At 52.2% G+C, this 19,337-nt stretch overlaps 2 protein-coding genes across 2 annotated transcripts in view; one reads left to right on the forward strand and one right to left on the reverse strand.

Moving 5' to 3' along the window:
• Window positions 1–1,712, forward strand: part of MGAT2 (mannosyl (alpha-1,6-)-glycoprotein beta-1,2-N-acetylglucosaminyltransferase) — a 4,918-nt gene extending 3,206 nt beyond the window's left edge. Inside the window, exon 3 of the mRNA XM_015425599.1 lies at window positions 24–1,712. Within this exon, the coding sequence (XP_015281085.1) occupies window positions 24–1,159 (1,136 nt within the window). The 3' untranslated portion in view covers window positions 1,160–1,712. The remainder of the gene's footprint in view (window positions 1–23) is intronic.
• Window positions 1,713–3,633: 1,921 nt separating this feature from the next.
• The window catches only part of DNAAF2 (dynein, axonemal, assembly factor 2), a 39,620-nt gene continuing 23,916 nt past the window's right edge, over window positions 3,634–19,337 (reverse strand). Inside the window, exons 3-4 of the mRNA XM_015425601.1 lie at window positions 14,581–14,727; window positions 3,634–4,577 (exon numbers count right to left, since the gene is read on the reverse strand). Coding sequence (XP_015281087.1) covers window positions 4,062–4,577; window positions 14,581–14,727 — 663 coding nt within the window. The 3' untranslated portion in view covers window positions 3,634–4,061. The remainder of the gene's footprint in view (window positions 4,578–14,580; window positions 14,728–19,337) is intronic.

Genomic DNA, 19,337 nt, shown 5'->3' on the forward strand with positions numbered 1-19,337 from the left:
GGCGGCGGGGGCGGGGGCGGCAGCGGGGGTCTGGCCGGCGCCGGAGAACGAGACGCTGCGGCTGCGCTCGCTGGTGTACCGCCTGAACTTCGACCAGCCGGTGCGGCAGGAGGCGCTGTGGACGGAGGCGGCGTCGGCGGGGCCGGAGGAGGCGTCGGTGGCGGTGGTGGTGCAGGTGCACGAGCGGGCGGAGCACCTGGGCCTGCTGCTGGCCTCGCTGCGGCGGGCGCCGGGGGCGGAGAAGGTGCTGCTGGTGCTGAGCCACGACGTCTGGTCGGCCGAGCTGAACGCGCTGGCGGCGGGCGTGGACTTCTGCGCCGTCCTCCAGGTCTTCTTCCCCTTCAGCCGCCAGCTCTACCCGGCCGAGTTCCCGGGCAGCGACCCGCGCGACTGCCCGCGCGACCTGGGCCGGGCGGCGGCCCTGCGGCGCGGCTGCCTCAACGCGCGCTACCCGGACGCCTTCGGCCACTACCGCGAGGCCGCCTTCGCCCAGGCCAAGCACCACTGGTGGTGGAAGCTGCACTTCGTCTGGGAGCGGGTGCGCGCCCTCCGCCGCCGCCCGCCCGCCCTCCTCCTCCTCCTCGAGGAGGACCACTACCTGGCCCCCGACTTCTACGCCGCCCTCCAGGCCCTCTGGCGCCTCCGCGCCCGCGCCTGCCCCGACTGCCAGCTCCTCTCGCTCGGCTCCTACGCCGCCCTCCGCGGGGGGTTCGCCGGCCGCGCCGACCGGGCCGAGCTGAAGGCCTGGAAGTCCACCGAGCACAACATGGGCATGGCCTTCGGGCGCGACGCCTACGAGGAGCTCCTCGCCTGCGCCGACGCCTTCTGCACCTACGACGACTACAACTGGGACTGGACCCTCCAGCACCTCACCGTCCGCTGCCTGCCCCGCTTCTGGAAGGTCCTCGTCCCCGAGGTCCCGCGCGTCTTCCACACCGGCGACTGCGGCATGCACCACCGCGGACGGGCCTGCCGCCCCGCCGCCCGCGCCGCCCAGCTCGACGCCCTCCTCGACGCCAACCGGCGGCACCTCTTCCCCGCCCAGATGAGCCTCGGCAAGCGCTACGCCCTCGCCCCCGTCAGCCCCCACGTCAAGAACGGCGGCTGGGGCGACATCCGCGACCACGAGCTCTGCAAGAGCTACCGACGCCTCCAGTGAGGACTGCTGCTGCTGCTGCTGCGAAAAGAATGGGGTGTCCAGCCAGGCCTTTTGAAAAAGAAACCAAGTGCTTCTGAGACTTTCAAACTACCCCCCTTAAAAGATACATATATATATATATATTCCTTTTTTAAAAAAAACAAAAAAGTGAGACTTTTGATAAAGGACAGATGTGGCAGATGTCCAGAGATGACTGGGGCCCCCACCACCACCTCCACCCCAAACTTCAGTTTGCAAACGACAGCCCTCGATCGATCGGCCCGCTTTTTGCTTCCCTTGATCGACTTTGAATAATCGGGACCCCCTCCGGATCGTTCGGTATTTCCACAATCTTGTACAGGCTTGCTTGGGATTTGGTACCTTAAGTATCTGCAGAAAGCATTCTGTTTTATTGGCTATGTGCTTCTATGGGAAGAGGAGGAGGAGGAAATCGGTTTCACTTTAATGTAGAGTGATGCAATTTTTTGTTTTTCGTTTCTGCCAAAATAAATCCTTTTTTTTTTTTTTGTAATACAGGTCTTTTAATGGCTTCGAGGGGGAAATCTGCCTTATTTTATTAAAAATAATTACGAATTAAAAGAAGAGGCTTAAGAGAAACGATGGCTTGTCGCAGTGATGCAAACTTTATTTAGCAATTTAATAACAGCGTTTCAGAGACTGGGCTGAAAACAATTGTGACCGTTTGGCTTCCTGTTAAGGAAACAATTTGGTTTTCAGATTAGTCAGCTCAGTTAAGCAAACAACTAAAAGCAGGCCTGGAAGAGGAAAGGATACAGAACTCAGAAGCTGAAATAATACAAAGGAAGTACACTGCAGAAGGGGAGACCCTTGCTGCAAACCTATTCAGTATCTGTGTGTGGGTGGGGAGGCTTGAAATGTTCTGATGTTTCTGTACCCTTGGGAAACGCTTCCTGCTAGAGGAGCACAGATTTCATCAAACTGTGTATTCAGTCCTAGATCACAGTCATGAAGGAAGTTCCCCTGTTCAAGCCCCACCAACAGGGCTTGTGCAACAGAATTTCCCCCGTGGGCTGTGCTTTTGGTTCTAATGGAAAATGCTCTGGAGAGAAAACGGCTCCAGTGGTCGAACAATTAAGGTATCATTAACAAGAAACGAGAGAATCTCGCCTAGCTTTGTGTATGAGGCTTCCAATCGGATAGCAAACCGACCCGGCTGTACGAAGTTCAGTGGCTTTTGAGGCCCCCTGCATTTGCTAGGATAAATGTCAGAATTCCAAAATTACTACTATCGAATAAGGCTTCAAGGCCGGATGGGCAAACTCCCCCCCCCCCCCCCAAACACAGCTTTTCTGAGTCTTGCTTTTCTGACTTCTACGGATGGCGATACAAAGGTACAAGAGAGGGAAAAGTGCGAGTGGGGCTCCTATCAGCTCTCCAATTTTTGAATCTGAGAAACAGTAACGGTGTGGAACTTCCAACTTGACGGTAGTGAGCTGCAGGTGGCCAACTGTGAGTGCGCACGGGCTTCGCGGGAAGGAAACCAGGGAGGGGGGCGGCTTTAAGGCCAAGAAAAAGGGTAGAAGCCAGCCGAACAGAAGCAATTATTGGAGGCCACAGTGAGCAACAGGGAAGAAGTCTTCCATTTTTAGGACTGGGCCTTGAACCAGACTTAACTGTGGTTTCCCGGTGTGTCTCCCCTCTGGCAGGAAGGTGTCGCCAGTGTCGATCCCCAAAGCAAAGATGGTTTGGCAGTTGTGGCTGCAAGGGATATTTAACGGGGAAGCCAATCCAAAAGGCAGCCAAAAGCCGCCCAGGTCCAGTAGACAATTTAAGTAAGACTTCTGTGAGCTGTGAAAAGGGGCCTAGAGGGGACGAGGAGGAGGAGGGAGGAGGCCAGGAACGGGAGTCTAAATTGGGCACTTTGGCTGCTGGTTTTCTGTGGTTAAAAATGGGGCTCTCTCGGTTTTTCTGATAGGCATGGGATGAAGACTGCCATTTCTCACCAGTGCCCCTTTTTGCCTCTGCCGTGACTTGCTCTGCATTGTGGGGGTGGTCTTCACGAGAAGCAAATGATGACCCCAGAAGAAACGGGACCATTTGCTTCTCCGTTTAGCCTGCTGTTCTGTGCTGTGGTGGGACTCTGTCCCCTTGATCGAGCATCAGATCGCAGCGCTATCGGGCTGGCTCTGAAATCAGTCCTGGTGAAGTCGAACGGCCTAGCTGCCCCCAAAACCTTCCCAGCGACTGTGCGAGTTGGCCATCCCGACCCTACTTATTCCCGTGTAACGAGGAAGACTGTGGCACTAGAGAAGAACCACCCGTCAGTCCCACCTCGAGGAATGTTCAGAGTAGAAAGCAGCTCATCAGAAGCCCCGAAAGCAAAGTTGCCTTTTGCTTGCAATATTAAAAAGGGCTCGCAGAGGTATATTTACCTCCTGCTTACTCTCTGGAGAGTGCTGGGGGGGGGGGGGGGGGGGCGGGCCCTCCTGCATCTCTAGCCAAGACTTCGGTCGTGTATTACAAAATGTGTGAGGATAGCTGGAAGAGCAAAGAGAGGCTCTGTAGAGGCGACCAGCCCAAGCTGTGTGTGTCCCAATGTGGCTTGCACAAGAGCACATGCTCTTGGGAAAGTCCCATTGGTTTCCGCGGGGGGCCTTCGCAAGAGATGCTCGACAGGCTGCTGGTTACCCAGCTCAACTAGACGTTGCGCTCCGAGGGAAACCAGCCAGGCCTTAATGAGCTGCTTTGTTGTCTTCCAAACAGACAGGTCCCCTATCAGTTTGGGAAATCCCTCCAAATGTTCTCAGCGCATTCAGTCCCTTGTTGTTGCCATCAGGTTTCTCTGGAGTCTTCCCTTTGCTTAAGGAGGTGGCGCGGAAATGGGGTTGGGCGGGGGTGCTGAAGTGGCAAAAAGGCCCGTCAGCAGCCCGTCAGCACCCACTTAATCCAGTTCGTACAACAGAGGATTCTGAAAGGTGAGGGCGCAGTGTGTGGCGTGGTGGCTAATTAGCTGCACGCTCCCGTCTCTCGCGTCTCTTTCCCGTAACACCGGAGCAGGAGCGGGTGGGCCGCCGCTCTTTGTAGCGTTTGAGCGCACCTCCTCTCCTGTTCCGGCCCGCTCACCCCCGTCAAGTGGTGTCTGGTCTCTGGCGGTGGCTCTCTGCTCTGCCGCCAAAGCAAGTTCTGACTCCTGGAACGTCGATATCGGTGACTTCCCCGGAGCGGCCAAGCCGGAGTCAGCGGGGTCAGGCTCCGCACAATGACCGTGTCCCCACCCAGCCGGTTCCTTTGTTTCCGCAGCTGTGAGCGCGTCAGAGGCCTTTTCGGGTTTCGTGGCGTGCTCCTCTCCGGGGCCAGTGACCAGAGGGCGGTGTTCTGCTCCGGATGGGTGTTCACCGTCCTCCGTCCCGGGATTGAGCTTCTCTTCTGCCTGGCCAGCTTCAGGGCTGTTCTGTGCCTGTTGAGGAGGGGGGGGGGGAAGTTGGTTACTGTTGTCGGCTGGGGGTGGGAAACGAAGCCGGAATACAGGCTCTTTCAAGCCGAACAGGAACCTGGTCTCCTGTGCAGTTCTGCCACTCCGTTTCCTGTAATCAGAGGTGGGGAGGTTCATGAGCCTGACAGCAGACCGAGCAAGGGAGTGGCTCGCTTAGAGGCGAGGGCGTTGGAATGTCTCAGCACAGACAGAAACCATCCCCCAGCCCTCGGCCTAGGGTTCTGGTTGTCCTCACAGCAGCCCTGTGGCGAGGGACTTTTTTGAGAGGGGGGCGTCAGCTAATTAAATGGGGGGCAGCTTCCCACCCCCCCAGCAAGGGCAGCCCTTCCCTGTGGAGCGTCTGGCCCCCTCCGTCCCCTTCCCACACCGGTGCACCAGGGGCAGCCTGACCTCCACCCTCGGCTTCCTTCCGGGGCCAGGAGAGGCGAGGCGTGCGGTGGCTGGGCTGGCCACGAAGGGGCGCCATGTGGGAGCATTGACGCACAGGAGCACAGCCGGGTGTGCCTGGCCAGGGCCAGACGATGCGCCCGCTTGCTTGCCTGGGCTTACCCACTGCTGGCGGGCCAGGCGGCAAGCATCTCTCAGCCCAACCTCGCTGCCGCCGCTTCTGCTGCTCTCGTCCTCCTGCCGACAGGCAATGGGGGGGGGAGCCAAGGCTCATGGAGGGAGGCCCATAAAAACCACTAGGGGGCTGGGCCCCGTGGTAGCCACGGGCCTGCCTCACAGCGGATTTTGTGTGCGCCCGAAAGAGCCGTTGTTTCTCACGTACAACACAGCTGATGAGGCCATCTTTTCTGGCTGTCTAGTACACTGATTGGCCCTGCGTTGGCAACGGTTTTTGAGCACTTACTGGATAACTGTTAGACTAAACAGAGTAACAGGCTCAAAGACCGTTTCAGAGGGTAGCCGTGTTGGTCCACAGACTACCTTCGAGACCCACATGATTCTCGGGGTATACGTTTTTTCCAAGAGTCCAACCTCCCTTCACCGGATATGAGTCAGAAGGGAGATCTTTGAGACCTTCTATCCTAGTCAGCTGGTGGGGGGGGGGTTGCAAAGAGGGATTCAGGATGCAGAGGTACAATGTGAAATGTAATTAGCTTAATTAAAGCAAGGGAGAAATGCCCGGAGGCAGAAAACCAGCATCTGAACATCATCATCAGAACATCAGAGACGCCAATGTTGGATCAGGCCAAAGGCCCATCCAGTCCAACACTCTGTGTCACACAGTGGCCAGAAATACCAGTGCCATCAGGAGGTCCAGCAGTGGGGCCAGGACATTAGAAGCCCTCCCACTGTTGACCCCCCCCAAGCACCAAGAAGACAGAGCATCACTTGCCCCAGAGCCCCTAGCTATACCTTGTGGCTAATAGCCACTGATGGACCTCTGCTCCATATGCTTATCTAATTCCCTTTTGAAGCCATCCATGCTTGTAGCACCCACCACTTCCTGTGGCAGTGAATTCCAAGTGTTAATCACTCTTTGGGTGAAGAAGGACGTCCTCTTTTTCCAAAGCTATAATATCCTTTTTAAGGTGTGGTGACCAGAATTGCACACAGTATTCCAGATGAGGTCGCACCATTGATTTATATAGCGGCATTATGATATTGGCTGATCTGTTTACAATACCCTTCCTAATAATCCCCAGCATAGCATTGGCCTTCTTTATTGCAGTCACACACTGTCTCGACATTTTCAGTGAGTTATCTACTACAACTCCAAGATCTCTCTCTTGATCTGTCTCTGCCAGTTCAGACCCCATCAACGTGTATTTATAGTTAGGATTTTTGGCTCCAATGTGCATCACCTTGCACTTGGCCACATTGAACCCCATTTGCCATGTTGACGCCCACTCGCCCATCTTTGACAGATCCCTTTGGAGTGCCTCACAATCCTCACTGGTTTTCACCACCCTGAACAACTTCGTATCATCCGCAAATTTAGCCACTTCACTGCTTACTCCCAACTCCAAATCATTAATGAACAAGTTAAAAAGCAGTGGACCAAGTACTGATCCCTGTGGTACCCCACTGCTTACACCCCTCCACTGGGAGAACTGCCCATTTATACTCACTCTCTGTTTTCTATTAATTAGCCAGTTTTTGATCCATAAAAGGACTTGTCCTTTTATCCCATGATTTTTGAGCTTGCTTAGGAGCCTTTGATGAGGAACTTTATCAAAAGCTTTCTGGAAGTCAAGGTAAACAATATCTATTGGATCCCCCTTGTCCACATGTTTGTTCACCCCCTCAAAGAACATTAACAGGTTAGTGAGACAAGATCTTCCCTTACAGAACCCATGTTGAGTCTGCCTCAATAGGTTTTGTTCATCTATGTGCCTACTAATTCTTTCCTTAATAATGGTTTCCACCAATTTACCCGGTATCGACGTCAGACTGACAGGCCTGTAATTTCCCGGATCTCCTCTGGAACCCTTTTTAAAGATGGGAGTGACATTAGCTACCTTCCAGTCCTCAGGAATGGAGGCTGATTTTAAGGAGAGATTACATATTTTTGTCAGGAGATCCACAAGTTCACAATTGAGTTCTTTCAGAACTCTCGGATGTATGCCATCTGGGCCTGGTGATTTATCAGTTTTTAAGTTGTCTATCAGTTTTAGGACCTCCTCTCTCGTCACCTCAATCTGACTCAGGTCTTTCAACACCCCTCCCGAACTCAGCGGCTCTGGAGTGGGCAAGCACCTCTCATCTTCCACAGTGAAGACGGAGGCAAAAAATGCATTTAGCTTCTCAGCCATTTCCCTATCATCCTTCAGTACTCCTTTTACCCCTTGGTCATCCAAGGGCCCCACTGCCTCCCTGGCTGGTTTCCTGTTTCTAATGTATTTGAAGAAAGTTTTATTGTTGGTCTTTACATTTTTTGCTATATGCTCCTCATATTCCCTTTTTGCATGCCTGACCACAGACTTGCATTTTATTTGCCATAGCCTGTGTTCTGTTTTATCAGCCTCACTGTGACTAGCTTTCCACCGCTTAAAGGAATCCTTTTTACCTTTTACAGCTTCCATTACTTTGTTTGTTAACCATGTAGGCTTTTTCTTATACCTGTTTGTGCCTTTCCTAACCTGCGGAATATATTTTATTTGAGCTTCTAGAATTGTAGTTTTAAACAGTTTCCAAGCTTCCCCAATGGTTTTGACCCTTTCTACTTTTCCCTTCAGTTTCCTCCCCACATGTCCCCTCATATCAGAAAAATTACCCCTTTTAAAGTTAAAAGTGGTTGTGTGAGTCTTTTTGGCCAATTCCCTATTTGTACCGATGTTGAACTCAATAACATTATGATCACTGTTCCCAAGTGGTGCAATCACTTTTACATCTCTCACCAGGTCTTGAGTGTTACTTAGGACCAAATCAAGGATCGCCTCTCCCCTGGTAGGTTCCGTGACCATCTGCTCCATAGCACAGTCATTTAGAGTGTCTAGAAACTCAATCTCTTTTTCCCGACTAGAACACATATTGACCCAATCAATGTGTGGATAGTTAAAATCACCTATTACAACACAGTGTTTTTGTCTAGCTGCTATCTTTAATTCATTCATCATTTTATAATCCTCCTCTATCTTTTGATCTGGTGGGCGATAACAAACTCCCAGTGTTAAGTTTCCTTTTGGCCCCCCCTATTTCAACCCATAGAATTTCCAGAAGCAAATCCAATTCTCGTAGCCTCTTAATCACAGCTACCCCCACACACACTCCCCCCAGTGACCCCTGCTCTGGTGCTTCCTTGATCATATCAGAGGCAATGTTCCCTCTAAGCTGTGGAGTCTTGTGAGCAAAAATTCTACTTTGTGAGCCGCTGGCACTAAAGTTGTGAGTGAGGCATTTTGATACTGCATAAATCAGTTTGCTCTGGAGCCCGTCCTTCCTGAGCGAAGACAAAAATGTGTGAGCTGGAGGCTAAAGAACTGTGAGCTAGCTCACACTAACTCAGCTTAGAGGGAACACTGATCAGAGGGTAGCCCTGTCGGGGTCTGCAGTGGAACACTTAAGATTCGAGTCTGGTCGAACCTTAGAGACCGAGATTTTCAGAGCATGAACTTTCGAGACTTGAAACTAACCGTCCTAAGTTACATCAAGGCGGGCAGCCGTATTGGTCTGAAGCAAGAGAACAAAGTTAGAGTCCAGTGGGGTACCTCTGAGACCGACAAAGTTTTATTCAAGGGGTGAGCTTTCGTGGGCACGCACACTTCGCCAGACAATGCACACTGACAAAGTGTGCATGCGCACGAAAGCTCACCCCTTGAATAAAACTCTGTCGGTCTTAAAGGTGCCCCCACCGGACTCTAACTTTGTTCTGTCGTAAGATGCGAGTCCTGTCTCCCCGTTCAGCCCTGTGGGCGGGGTCTGCCGTTCCGAATTTGTGAACAGACTCAAGGAGAAGGGGAAGCACCGTGGGGTTGGCTTTGCGGTCGTAACTGGGTTCACCTTCCCTGCCAATCCCCACCAGTGAGTCCCGTCCTCCCAACACCATCTCCTATAGCGACTACATGCAACGCGGAAGAACGCCAAGCTGTTCTCGTTTTCGTAGTCAGATACGCGGCACCTGCAAGGCACTCGCTCTTACAGAGCCCAGGAGAGGGTGGCCTCTGGCCGCCCTCCAGATGAGCTGCCCGGGCTAATGCCAGCCCAGGGGCATGGGGTGTGCGCGCCACGTGCCGCCTGTAAAACATCCCTCGTTGCCAACCAACAGGCCCTGCAGCCTTCAGCAGGTATCGCTTTGCGCCGACTGTCTGCTCTGCCGGGCTGCTTGAACGGGAGCAGGGATTACTGTCTGGCAGGGACGTAGGCGGATACGCAGATCACGGGGAAATGGAGACATCGTCTAAGCCTTTTCTTGCAAGTGGTTTCCATTAAAAATATGAAGAGTTCCTGGGATGGGTGTCTGAGCTGAGAGGCCGTGCCTCGGCTCTGGGGGCCCAGAGGGGGCTGGATGCTGTTTGTGCTGGACGTTGTTCTAGCCCGGATCTGGAGGAGGGCCCCAGCTGGCCTGATTTCATCTGCTCTCAGACACCTAAGCAGGGTCAGCCCTGGTTAGTACTTGGAGGGAAGACCTCCAAGAAAGTCCAGGGTCGCTACGCAGAGGCAGGCGATGGCAAACTGCTTCTGGTCCGCCTCTGGCCTTGAAAGCCCTACAGGGTCTCCCTAAATTGGCTGCGACTTGACAGCATTTCCCCCACACACACACACCAGAGTTGGAAGGGCCTCAAAAGCCATCCGGCCAGACACCCCCAGGTACACGCTTGCAATCCGGGCCACACTGTGCTACATTAAGTGGTGTCGCCTGATGACTCAAACAAGTGAGCCAGTTTACAAACCGACGGCAAAGGCTAATCTTTCCTAGGCAGTTGGGGCGCAGAGGAAATTTCTTCCTGCCGCCAAATGGGCTACTCTGCCAAGTTCCATACCAAGTCATCCCAAAAGGACGTGGGGTGGGGCTGGGGTGGAACCTATGCCCTCAAACATTTGTATCTCTCCATGGAACCTCTTGGGCTCCGGCGGAAGATGGAAAAAATAAAGTCACGGCCAGACAGAAGACCTTTACCTGAACGCAGTAAATGAGTTCCGGAACAGACTGCATAGTAGCCTGACAGCCAAGCCTGAGCTTATGTAAGCCTGAAAGCTAAGCAGGGTCAGCCACGGCTAATAGTTGGATGGGAGACCACCAAGGAAGCCCAGGGTTGTTCTGTGGAGGAAGGCAATGGCAAACCACCTCTGTTCATCTTTTGCCATGAAAATCCCATGGTCCCTGGGGTCACCACAAAATTATTATTATAAATTGCCTTTGCTTCACAGGAAGCTTTGAGCTCCTGCCTTCTTATTTGGAGTACTGTGTATAGTTCTGGTCAAAAACTATATTATAGCATTGGGAAAAGGGCAATTAGAGTGATAAAAGGGTTGCAACACTTTCCCCATGTGGAAAGGTTAAAGCGCTTGGGGCTCTCTAGCTTGGAGAAACGACAGATGAGGGGTGACATGATCGAGGTTTATAAGATTATGCATGGGATAGAGCAGGCAGAGAAAGAAGTCCTTTTCTCCCTTTCTCACAAGACAAGAACTCGTGGGCACTCCATGAAATTGCTGAGCGGTCGGGTTACAACGGATAAAAGAAAGTCCTTCTTCACCCAAAGAGTGATTAACACCTGGAATTCACTGCCACAGGAAGTGGTGGCGGCTACAAGCATGAACGGCTTCAAAAGGGAATTAGATAAGCATCTGGAGCAGAGGTCCATCAGTGGCTATTAGCCACAAGGTATAGATAGGGGCTCTGGGGCAAGTGGGAGGGCTTCTGGTGTCCTGGCCCCACTGGTGGACCTCCTGATGGCACCTGGTATTTCTGGCCACTGTGTGACACAGAGTGTTGAACTGGATGGGCCATTGGCCTGATCCAACATTGGCTTCTCTTATGTTCTTTCAAATGCCAACTATTGGCATGATCCAACATTGGCTTCTCTTATGTTCTTTCAAATGCCAACTATTGGCAGTTGTTACAACTGTCAAGTTCTCAGTAGCACAGAGATGACAGAAACCAGAGGTGGGTGGAATGTGAGAGAAGACACACAGCCCGATATGGGAGTGAAACACTGAATCGAAAACACAACCGTGAAGCCCTATTTTAGGATCGTCACAGAATCAGAACGAGAGCGTTTGAAAGCAAAGCAGGACGCCCTTCACGCTGGGCTCACAAAGTGGGGGGCTTCTCTGCCTTTCAATTCTTTCCCTTCGTATGGGCGACTAAATTTATTTATTTGTTTGATTTTTACCCCGTTCTCCCCGCCGAGGCAGGCTCAGGGCGGCTTACACAAGAACCAATAGGTAAACAATACAAATATTAATACAGAAGACACAAATTATTAAAAGCAATTAACAAAACGATGGCGGTACCATTACAATGAAGAGCATTTATCGGTCCATCCATTAGCGGCGGGCTCGGGCTGGAAATAGACTGGCACCAGGCACAGATGATAACGCGGCTCCTACCAAAATGCCTAGCAAAAGAGCTCCGTTTTCGTGGCCCTGCGGAACTGTGCGAGGTCCTGCAGAGCCCTTATCTCATCCAGGGGCTCATTCCACCAGGTAGGAGCCGCCACCGAAAAGGCCCTGGCCGATACCAGCCTGGCATCCTTAGGACCAGGGAGGGCCAAACGGTTTTGCGACCCTGACCGTAGTGCTCTCTGGGAAACGTGTGGGGAAAGGCGGTCCCTCAGGTCGGCAGGTCCATGACCATAAAGGGCTTTAAAGGTCAAAACCAGCACCTTGAAGCGAATCCGGTATGCTATTGGCAGCCAGTGCAATGCCTTCAGCGCTGGCTTAAAGGGAGCACCGCCGGCCAGGCTGACAAGTGGCAAAGTCCGGCCGCTGGCCCTGAACTTCGGTGGCTTGAGAAATGCTGACTGGGGATCTCCCTTGCAGGGCAGGAACACGTGACGACTTCAGACAACAACAGCTGCAAGGGCAACATTTAGTGCAAAGTTTAGATGCAGATCATGTCAGAGTTTTCACTACAGTTCCTCTGCCATTTTTAATCATTTCAGTTCCAGTTATACAGCATCTCATTCCGGGGGCTAGGGAAAGCGGAAGGCAGCAGGAAAAAAGGAAGACCGAACAGGAGATGGATGGGATGCAATTAAGGAAGCCACGGTTTGCAAGATCTGAGCACGGCTGCTAAGGCTTTGCAGGTTGTTAATTCGTAGGGTCACCGTAAACCAGAAGGGATCTGGCGACACTTCACACACACACACACATTTGCAGAAATGTTCCACGGGTGGATCCTCAGAAACCCTCCCGCAGTTTCTGTGCTCCCAGAGGTCATTTCGGGTGACCAAACTGAGCCTTCTGCTGTGTTTGGTCACGTTCAACGTAGCAGTCAAAGGCCCTCTATGTAGGGTCAGATTATTTTTAAATTATCTGCAAATGATCTGTTGTAGATTTTCCGGGCTGTACGGCTGTGGTCTTGGCATGGTAGGACCTGACGTTTCGCCAGTAGCTGTGACTGGCATCCTCAGAGGTATAACACAGAAAGATGGAGTCCTCTCTGTGTCAAGATGACACAGGTCCTACAATGCCAAGACCACCGCCATACAACCCGAAAAATCTACAACAGCTAATGAACTCCGGCCGTGAAAGCCTTCGACAACTTATCTGCAAATGTCTGAAAAATGAGGCAGCAGCTAGCCGAATCTGACCTGGCCGTGCCTATTTCTGTCCCTTCTGCTCCTTGCCAATGCGGGGAGGGCAGCATATTAAGCCCTTAAGTAAAGGTAAAGGTTCCCTTGCTCGAAAGCCAGTGGAATCCGACTCTAGGGTTGCGGTGCTCATCTCTGTTTCCAAGCCGAAGAGCCAGCGCTGTCCGAAGACGTCTCCGTGGTCATGTGGCCGGCATGACTAGACACCAAGGCGCACGGAACGCTGTGACCTTCCCACCGAAGTGGTACCTGTTTATCTACTTGCAATTTCTTGCTTTCGAACTGCTAGGTTGGCAGGAGCTGGAACTAGAGACGGGTGCTCACTCCATCATGCGGCACCCGGGTCTCGAACTGCTGAACTACTGACCTTCCACAGCCTGCAGTTCGGCGTCTTAACCACTTGAGCCACCTCAGCCCTTAATGAACATCAAAACCACAGAGGTCAAATAGCCCTGCAGCTGGAACAAAGCCCCAGCTCCAGAGGTGCACTTTCCAAATGTTTATTGAATTATTTGGAATGTTCATCCTCTTTCTCCCCATGTAAATAGTTGAAATTGCAGTATGCTCCAGCAGCAAACAAAAGTAAGTACAGTAAGGAACAGTCTTTATTTTACATGCCTCGCTTTAGTAAGAACTTAAAGACATCAGAAGAGCCCTGCTAGATCAGACCAGTGGCCCATCAAGTTTGGCATCCTGCCTCACACAGTGGTTGACCAGTTCCTATGGAGGACCAACAGGACAGCATAAGGGCCGAGGCCTTCATAAGAAAAGGTCTGCTGGATCGGACCAGTGGCCCATCCAGTCCAGCATCTTGTCTCACACAGTGGCCAAACAACAGGGCACAAAGCTCAAGGCCTTCCCCTAATAAGAGCAAAAGAAAAGCCCTGCTGCATCAGACCAGTGGTCCCTCTAGTCCAGTATCCTGTCGCACTCAGTGGCCAGCCTGTTCCTCTGGAGGGCCAACAACAGGGCAGAGAGGCCGAGGCCTTCCCGTGATGAGAACATCAGAAGAGCCCTGCTGGATCAGACCAATGAGAGTCCATCTAGTCCAGCATCCTGCCTCAGACAGTGGCCAACCAGTTCCTCCAGAGGGCCAACAACAGGGCAGAGAGGCCAAGGCCTTCATTAGAACATCAGAAGAGCCCTGCTGGATCAGACCAGTGGTCCATCCAGTCCAGCATCCTGTCTCACACAGGGGCCAGCCAGTCCCTCTGGAGGGCCAACCGGACGGCACAGAGGCCGAGGTCTTCCCCAGTGTTGCCTCCTGCCTCTGAGATTCAGAGGTTGTCCCTCCCAGAAACTTCTTGTCCTGAACTGAACAGAAGTTGCATTTTACTCTTGTCTCCTGCTGCCAGGGTGAACGGTTCAAGGTTTACTAGAGTCCGTAGGATAAAGTGGGTAGACTGGGGGGGGGGGGGCCCCAGTTCAACTGCGAAGCTCGCTTGCTGAACCTGGGCCAGTCGCTCTCAGCTGAACCTACTTCACAGGACTGTTGTGAGGACAAAACTGTGGGAGGGAAGGACTGTGTGTGCTGCCCTGAGTTCCTTGGGGGAAGCACCAGATGGAAGGTCATGAACAGATCTCTCTCTCTCTCTCTCTCTCTCTCTCTCTCTCTCACACACACACACACACACACACACACACACACCATTTGCACCTTTCACACGGGAGAGGTGAGGGGGGAGCAGGAAAACCTTGCGGGAGGCTTTGTCACACCAGAGGCTGTGACGCCAGCATGACAAGGGTGCGGAAGAACCTTTTACCTTTAATCGGATCCGGCTCTGGCCCTCGGACACTTCGAGCACTTCGATCAGTGGCCGACGTTCCGTCTCGGGCTGGCTGGGGCGGGAGGCTCTTTGCAGGTTGTCCAGAAACTCAGCGACGTTGTCTTCGGTAACAAACAACTTTTCCTAAAGGGGACAGACAAGCACAACCATTTAGGCTTTGTTTTATGAGTAGCTACTAAAGATGGGACTTGCACGCTCACAGGGTACCCTGCCTTACGCATACAGATCGGGGACCTACTGCTGTTCCGCAGGGCCTGCAAAATGGAGCTGTTCCACCAGGCCTTTGGCTGAGGTGGCCGACGTCCAGTGTAAAAGTTGACCTCCACTGTGGAAGTGGAGCAGAGGTCCCTCAGTGGCTATGAGCCACAAGGTATAGATAGGAACTCTCAGTCTGGGGCAATACAAGAACTCGTGGGCACTCAATGAAATTGCTGAGTGGTCAGGTTAGAATGGATAAAAGGAAGTCCTTCTTCACCCAAAGAGTGATTAACACATGGAATTCACTGCCACAGGAAGTGGTGACGGCTACAAGCATGGACGGCTTCAAAAGGGAATTAGATAAGCATATGGAGCAGAGGTCCATCAGTGGCTATCAGCCACAAGGTATAGATAGGGGCTCTGGGGCAAGTGATGCTCTGTCTTCTTGGTGCTTTGGGGGGTCAACAGTGGGAGGGCTTCTAATGTCCTGGCCCCACTGATGGACCTCCTGACGGCACCTGGTATTTCTGGCCACTGTATGACAGAGTGTTGGACTGGATGGGCCTTTGGCCTGATCCAACATTGGCGTCTCTTATGTTCCCTTATGTTCTTAAGGGATGCTCTGTATTCTTGGTGTTGGGGGGGGCAACAGTGGGGGGGGGCTCCTAGTGCCCTGGCCCCACTGCTGGACCTCCTGATGGCACCTGGTATTTTTGGCCACTGTGTGACACAGAGTGTTGGACTGGATGGGCCATTGGCCCGATCCAGCACTGGCTTCACTTATGTTCTTATAAGTTCACCAGCTCGATGTGGCCCAGAGTAAGGAGATCCTAGAGACCTAGCGGTAACAGCTCTGAAAACTGTGTATAAACAAATAAGGGCAATCTGTTTTTAAATTGTTGTTCATAAATTGTTGTTCTTCACTGTTTTTAAACTGTTTATCGATGTATTTATATTACAATGCCGAATGGCTTTGTGATGCGCCCTGAGCCCACCTGTGGGAAGGGCGAAATATAAGATCGATAAATAAATGAATAAATGGCAGAGAACTAGGGTTGCCAACTTCAGGTTGTGAAATTCCAGGAGATTTCGGGGGCGGAGGGACCTGAGCAGGGCATACGGCCATAAAGTCCACCCTCCAAAGCAGCCGTTTTCTCCAGGGGGAATCGACTTCTGTCACCTGGAGATCCGGTGCGATCCCTGCAGATCTCCAGGCACCACCCTGGAGGCTGGCAATCCTATAGAGGGGTGGGGGCAAGAACCCTCCCACGCTTCAGGCGAAGCACCATTCCTGGAGACGCGAAGAGTCGGACTCGACTGTGCGACCGAACAGCAGCAGCAAAACTCAAGTTGTCGCTGTGTTTTGGCTTACATGAAATCTGGAGGCAAAGCGGGTGATTTAATCCACATTTAATCCACAGGACGACTCACGGCAACCCTCTGCAGCGTCTTTCCTTGGTGGGCTGCCTTCCAAGCACTGACCTGCTTAGCTTCCGAGGTCTCGTGGGACTACATAAGAACATAAGAGACGCCAATGTTGGATCAGGCCAAAGGCCCCTCTAGTCCATCACTCTGTGTCACGCAGTGGCCAAAAATACCAGGTGCCCTCAGGAGGTCCAGCAGTGGGGCCAGGACACTAGAAGCCCTCCCACTGTTGACCCCCCCCCCAAGCACCAAGAATACAGAGCATCACTTGCCCTGAGAGTTCCTATCTATACCTTGTGGCTAATAGTCACTGATGGACCTCTGCTCCACATGCCTATCTAATTCCCTTTTGAAGCCGCCCATGCTTGTAGCCACCACCACTTCCTGTGGCAGTGACTGGGCTACGGCGTGCTGCCTTCCCCCAAAACCCCCCCCCCCCCAAACTCAGCAAATGGTTTTTAACACGAGGGAAATGATGCCCGCCAGTGTTCCCTCTAAGCTGAGTTAGTGTGAGCTCGCTCGCCATTTTTTAGCCTCCGGCTCACACATTTCTGTCTTCGCTCAGGAAGGAGGGCTCCAGAGAAAACTAACTGATGCAATAGCCAAATTTCTTGCTCACAACTTTAATGCTGGTAGCTCACAAGGTAGAATTTTGCTCACAGGACTCCATAGCTTAGAGGGAGCACTGATGCCCACGTAAGAAATTCCTGGAGGTTTCGGGGGCGGAGGGACCTCAACAGAGTATACTGCCATAAAATCCACCCTCCAAAGCAGCCATTTTCTCTGGGGGAATCTACTTCTGTCACCTGGAGATCACAGCACGGCTTCTGTGTATTTGAGATTTGCAACAAGGAAAAATTCATCAGGAGAGGAAAAGGTTTGTGTGCAGATTCTGTGCTGTGTTCAAGGCACAGGAGCCCCGGGGGGGGGGGGGGGGGGGAGTTGGCATCCCTTGAATCATGGGATATGTGACTTGCTCAAGGCACTCTTGCGTTTCCACCAGAACGGGGCTCTCTGTGTGTTATCAACATGCAGGAGGGAAAGGACATCCTGGCTGGCTCGGGGTTTACTGCCACCATCACAGCAGAAGCCTCTAACTCTGGTTTGGTCTGGCCCTTCCGAAGTTATCACAGTGAAATCCCCCATCATCTGCAGAGCAAACTGGTGAGGGCTGGTAAGAAATGCCGAAAGGTGTCGGAATGCAGCCTGCCTGCCAGGAGAAAAGAAAAGCCAGCCAAGGGTGTGACTTCGTCTTGAGGGCTGGGAATTTAAAGTGGATCGTGCTGCGAAAACTAATTGCTCCAGCTCTTATAAATGCAACCTGCTGCATACAGTCATTAGCCAGGAAAAAAACCTGTTCGCTGTGGCTTCTCCATCTCTGGGCCAGAAAGCTACACCTGCTGAATTTTTGACTACCGCGGAGCTGTAAAAGGCAACGAAGTCCCATCAGGGTATGCCCCTCGCCATTCTGGCCCCCTCCCAGTGGCCAGGAGGGACCTGGCAACCAGGAGGAGGAGGAGGAGGAAGATACTGGATCTATGCCTTCACTCGGAGTCTCAGAGCGGCTTCCCATCAATGCTCCCTCTAAGCTGTGGAGTCTTGCGAGGAAAAATCCTACTCTGTGAGCTCCTGGCATTCCAGCTGTGAGTGAGCGATTTGGCCGCTGCATCAATAAGTTTGCTCTGGCGCCGTCCTTCCTAAGACAAAAATGTCTGAGCCGGAGGCTAAGAAACTGGGAGCTAGCTCACACTAACTCAGCTTAGAGGGAACACTGCTTACAATCTCCTTTCCCTTCCCCCTCCCCACAACAGACCCCCTGTGAGGTAGGTGGGGCTGAGAGAGCTCTTTCAAGGACTGCCCCTGAGAGAACAGCTCCGAGAGAACCTGTGTGTCAAACTCAGTGCTTCGTTTGCCATATGTCTGATGGGGGACGGAAATATGTGTGGGGAGTGTGTGTGAGAATGCTTTGTTTTCCTTTGCTTGGTAACGGCCTACGATGGACGCCGTCTCCGCTAGGCTTAGCTGTGATGGATGGTGGGGGCCGGGCTTGCCTGAATTATGCATACATCGGGAGCCAGTCTAAAATCTCAGGCGAGTTCTCTGCTAAAGATACAAATTTATCTAAGGTATAAGGGTCCAATAAATTTGCAGCCACCTGGGCGGTCTCATCGGACCAGAAGACTCGAGCTAATTTGGTTAATGCTTTTTCGCTCATCACGTTCTGCTGACTGACGAAGAACTAGAAAAGTTTAAGGCTAGAGTCAAAGGGAAATGATCGCTTTCAACCCTCTCCAAGATTGGAAAGGCCCTAACCTCATCTTTCAGAGTCGGTGAGAGCAAACCTATAACCCACCACGCTACAACCACGGACAGAGGTGAACGTAAACTCTCCTGGGTAGTCATAAAGAGAACCATTCAAAATAGATTAAATCTCAAGCATAATTAGACTAGATGAACCCAACGTCATTAAATATTACACCTCTGGAAAATCTATTATTAGATAGACAGATGAAACGAGCATCTTCAAAGGCAAGACCTAACTTCTCTACTGTCTCGGAGCCATTCTGGCCCACTCTGGCATTAAAATCACCAGCCAGAATAATATTAGGAGTTGGAAACTCCTGCTCTAGCTCCTCTAGATAATTATGTATACTTATAGAGTTCGCGCCTGTCATGATCTGGGCTGTGCCACCAGAGGCCTACTAGGCCCAGGGAGCCTGGCTAGCAGTAGGGGAGGCTGGGTCTACAAACCCCAGAAGGCCTTGGGAAGTTTTGGCGCCAATTTTGACCAATAGGGAAGAAGAGGGCTGGGGAATAAAAGAACTGGTGCAAGAGGAGAAGCTGTTCTTTCTTCCAAGAGGGCAGAGCCAGAAGGAAGGCTGCTGCAGGGAAGAGACCCTCATCCTGAGGGAAGGGTGAGTAGTCTAAGGCCGCTTGAGATAGTGAGCTAGGGACAGTAAGTTTAGACGCGTTAGGGCATTTGATTCCTTTTCGGTCCTCATACTTGTTATTCGGCCAAAAGGGAGGTCTAAAGGTCTTGTGAGGGTGCTCTGGGCCTTCTCAAGGGATCCTAAATCCAGAGTGGTGGCAGCGTCAGGTGACACCCCACA

This window comes from Gekko japonicus, unplaced genomic scaffold (assembly GCF_001447785.1).
Source record: "Gekko japonicus isolate JY-2015 unplaced genomic scaffold, Gekko_japonicus_V1.1 scaffold961, whole genome shotgun sequence".
In the NCBI taxonomy this organism is placed as follows: Eukaryota; Metazoa; Chordata; class Lepidosauria; order Squamata; family Gekkonidae; genus Gekko; species Gekko japonicus.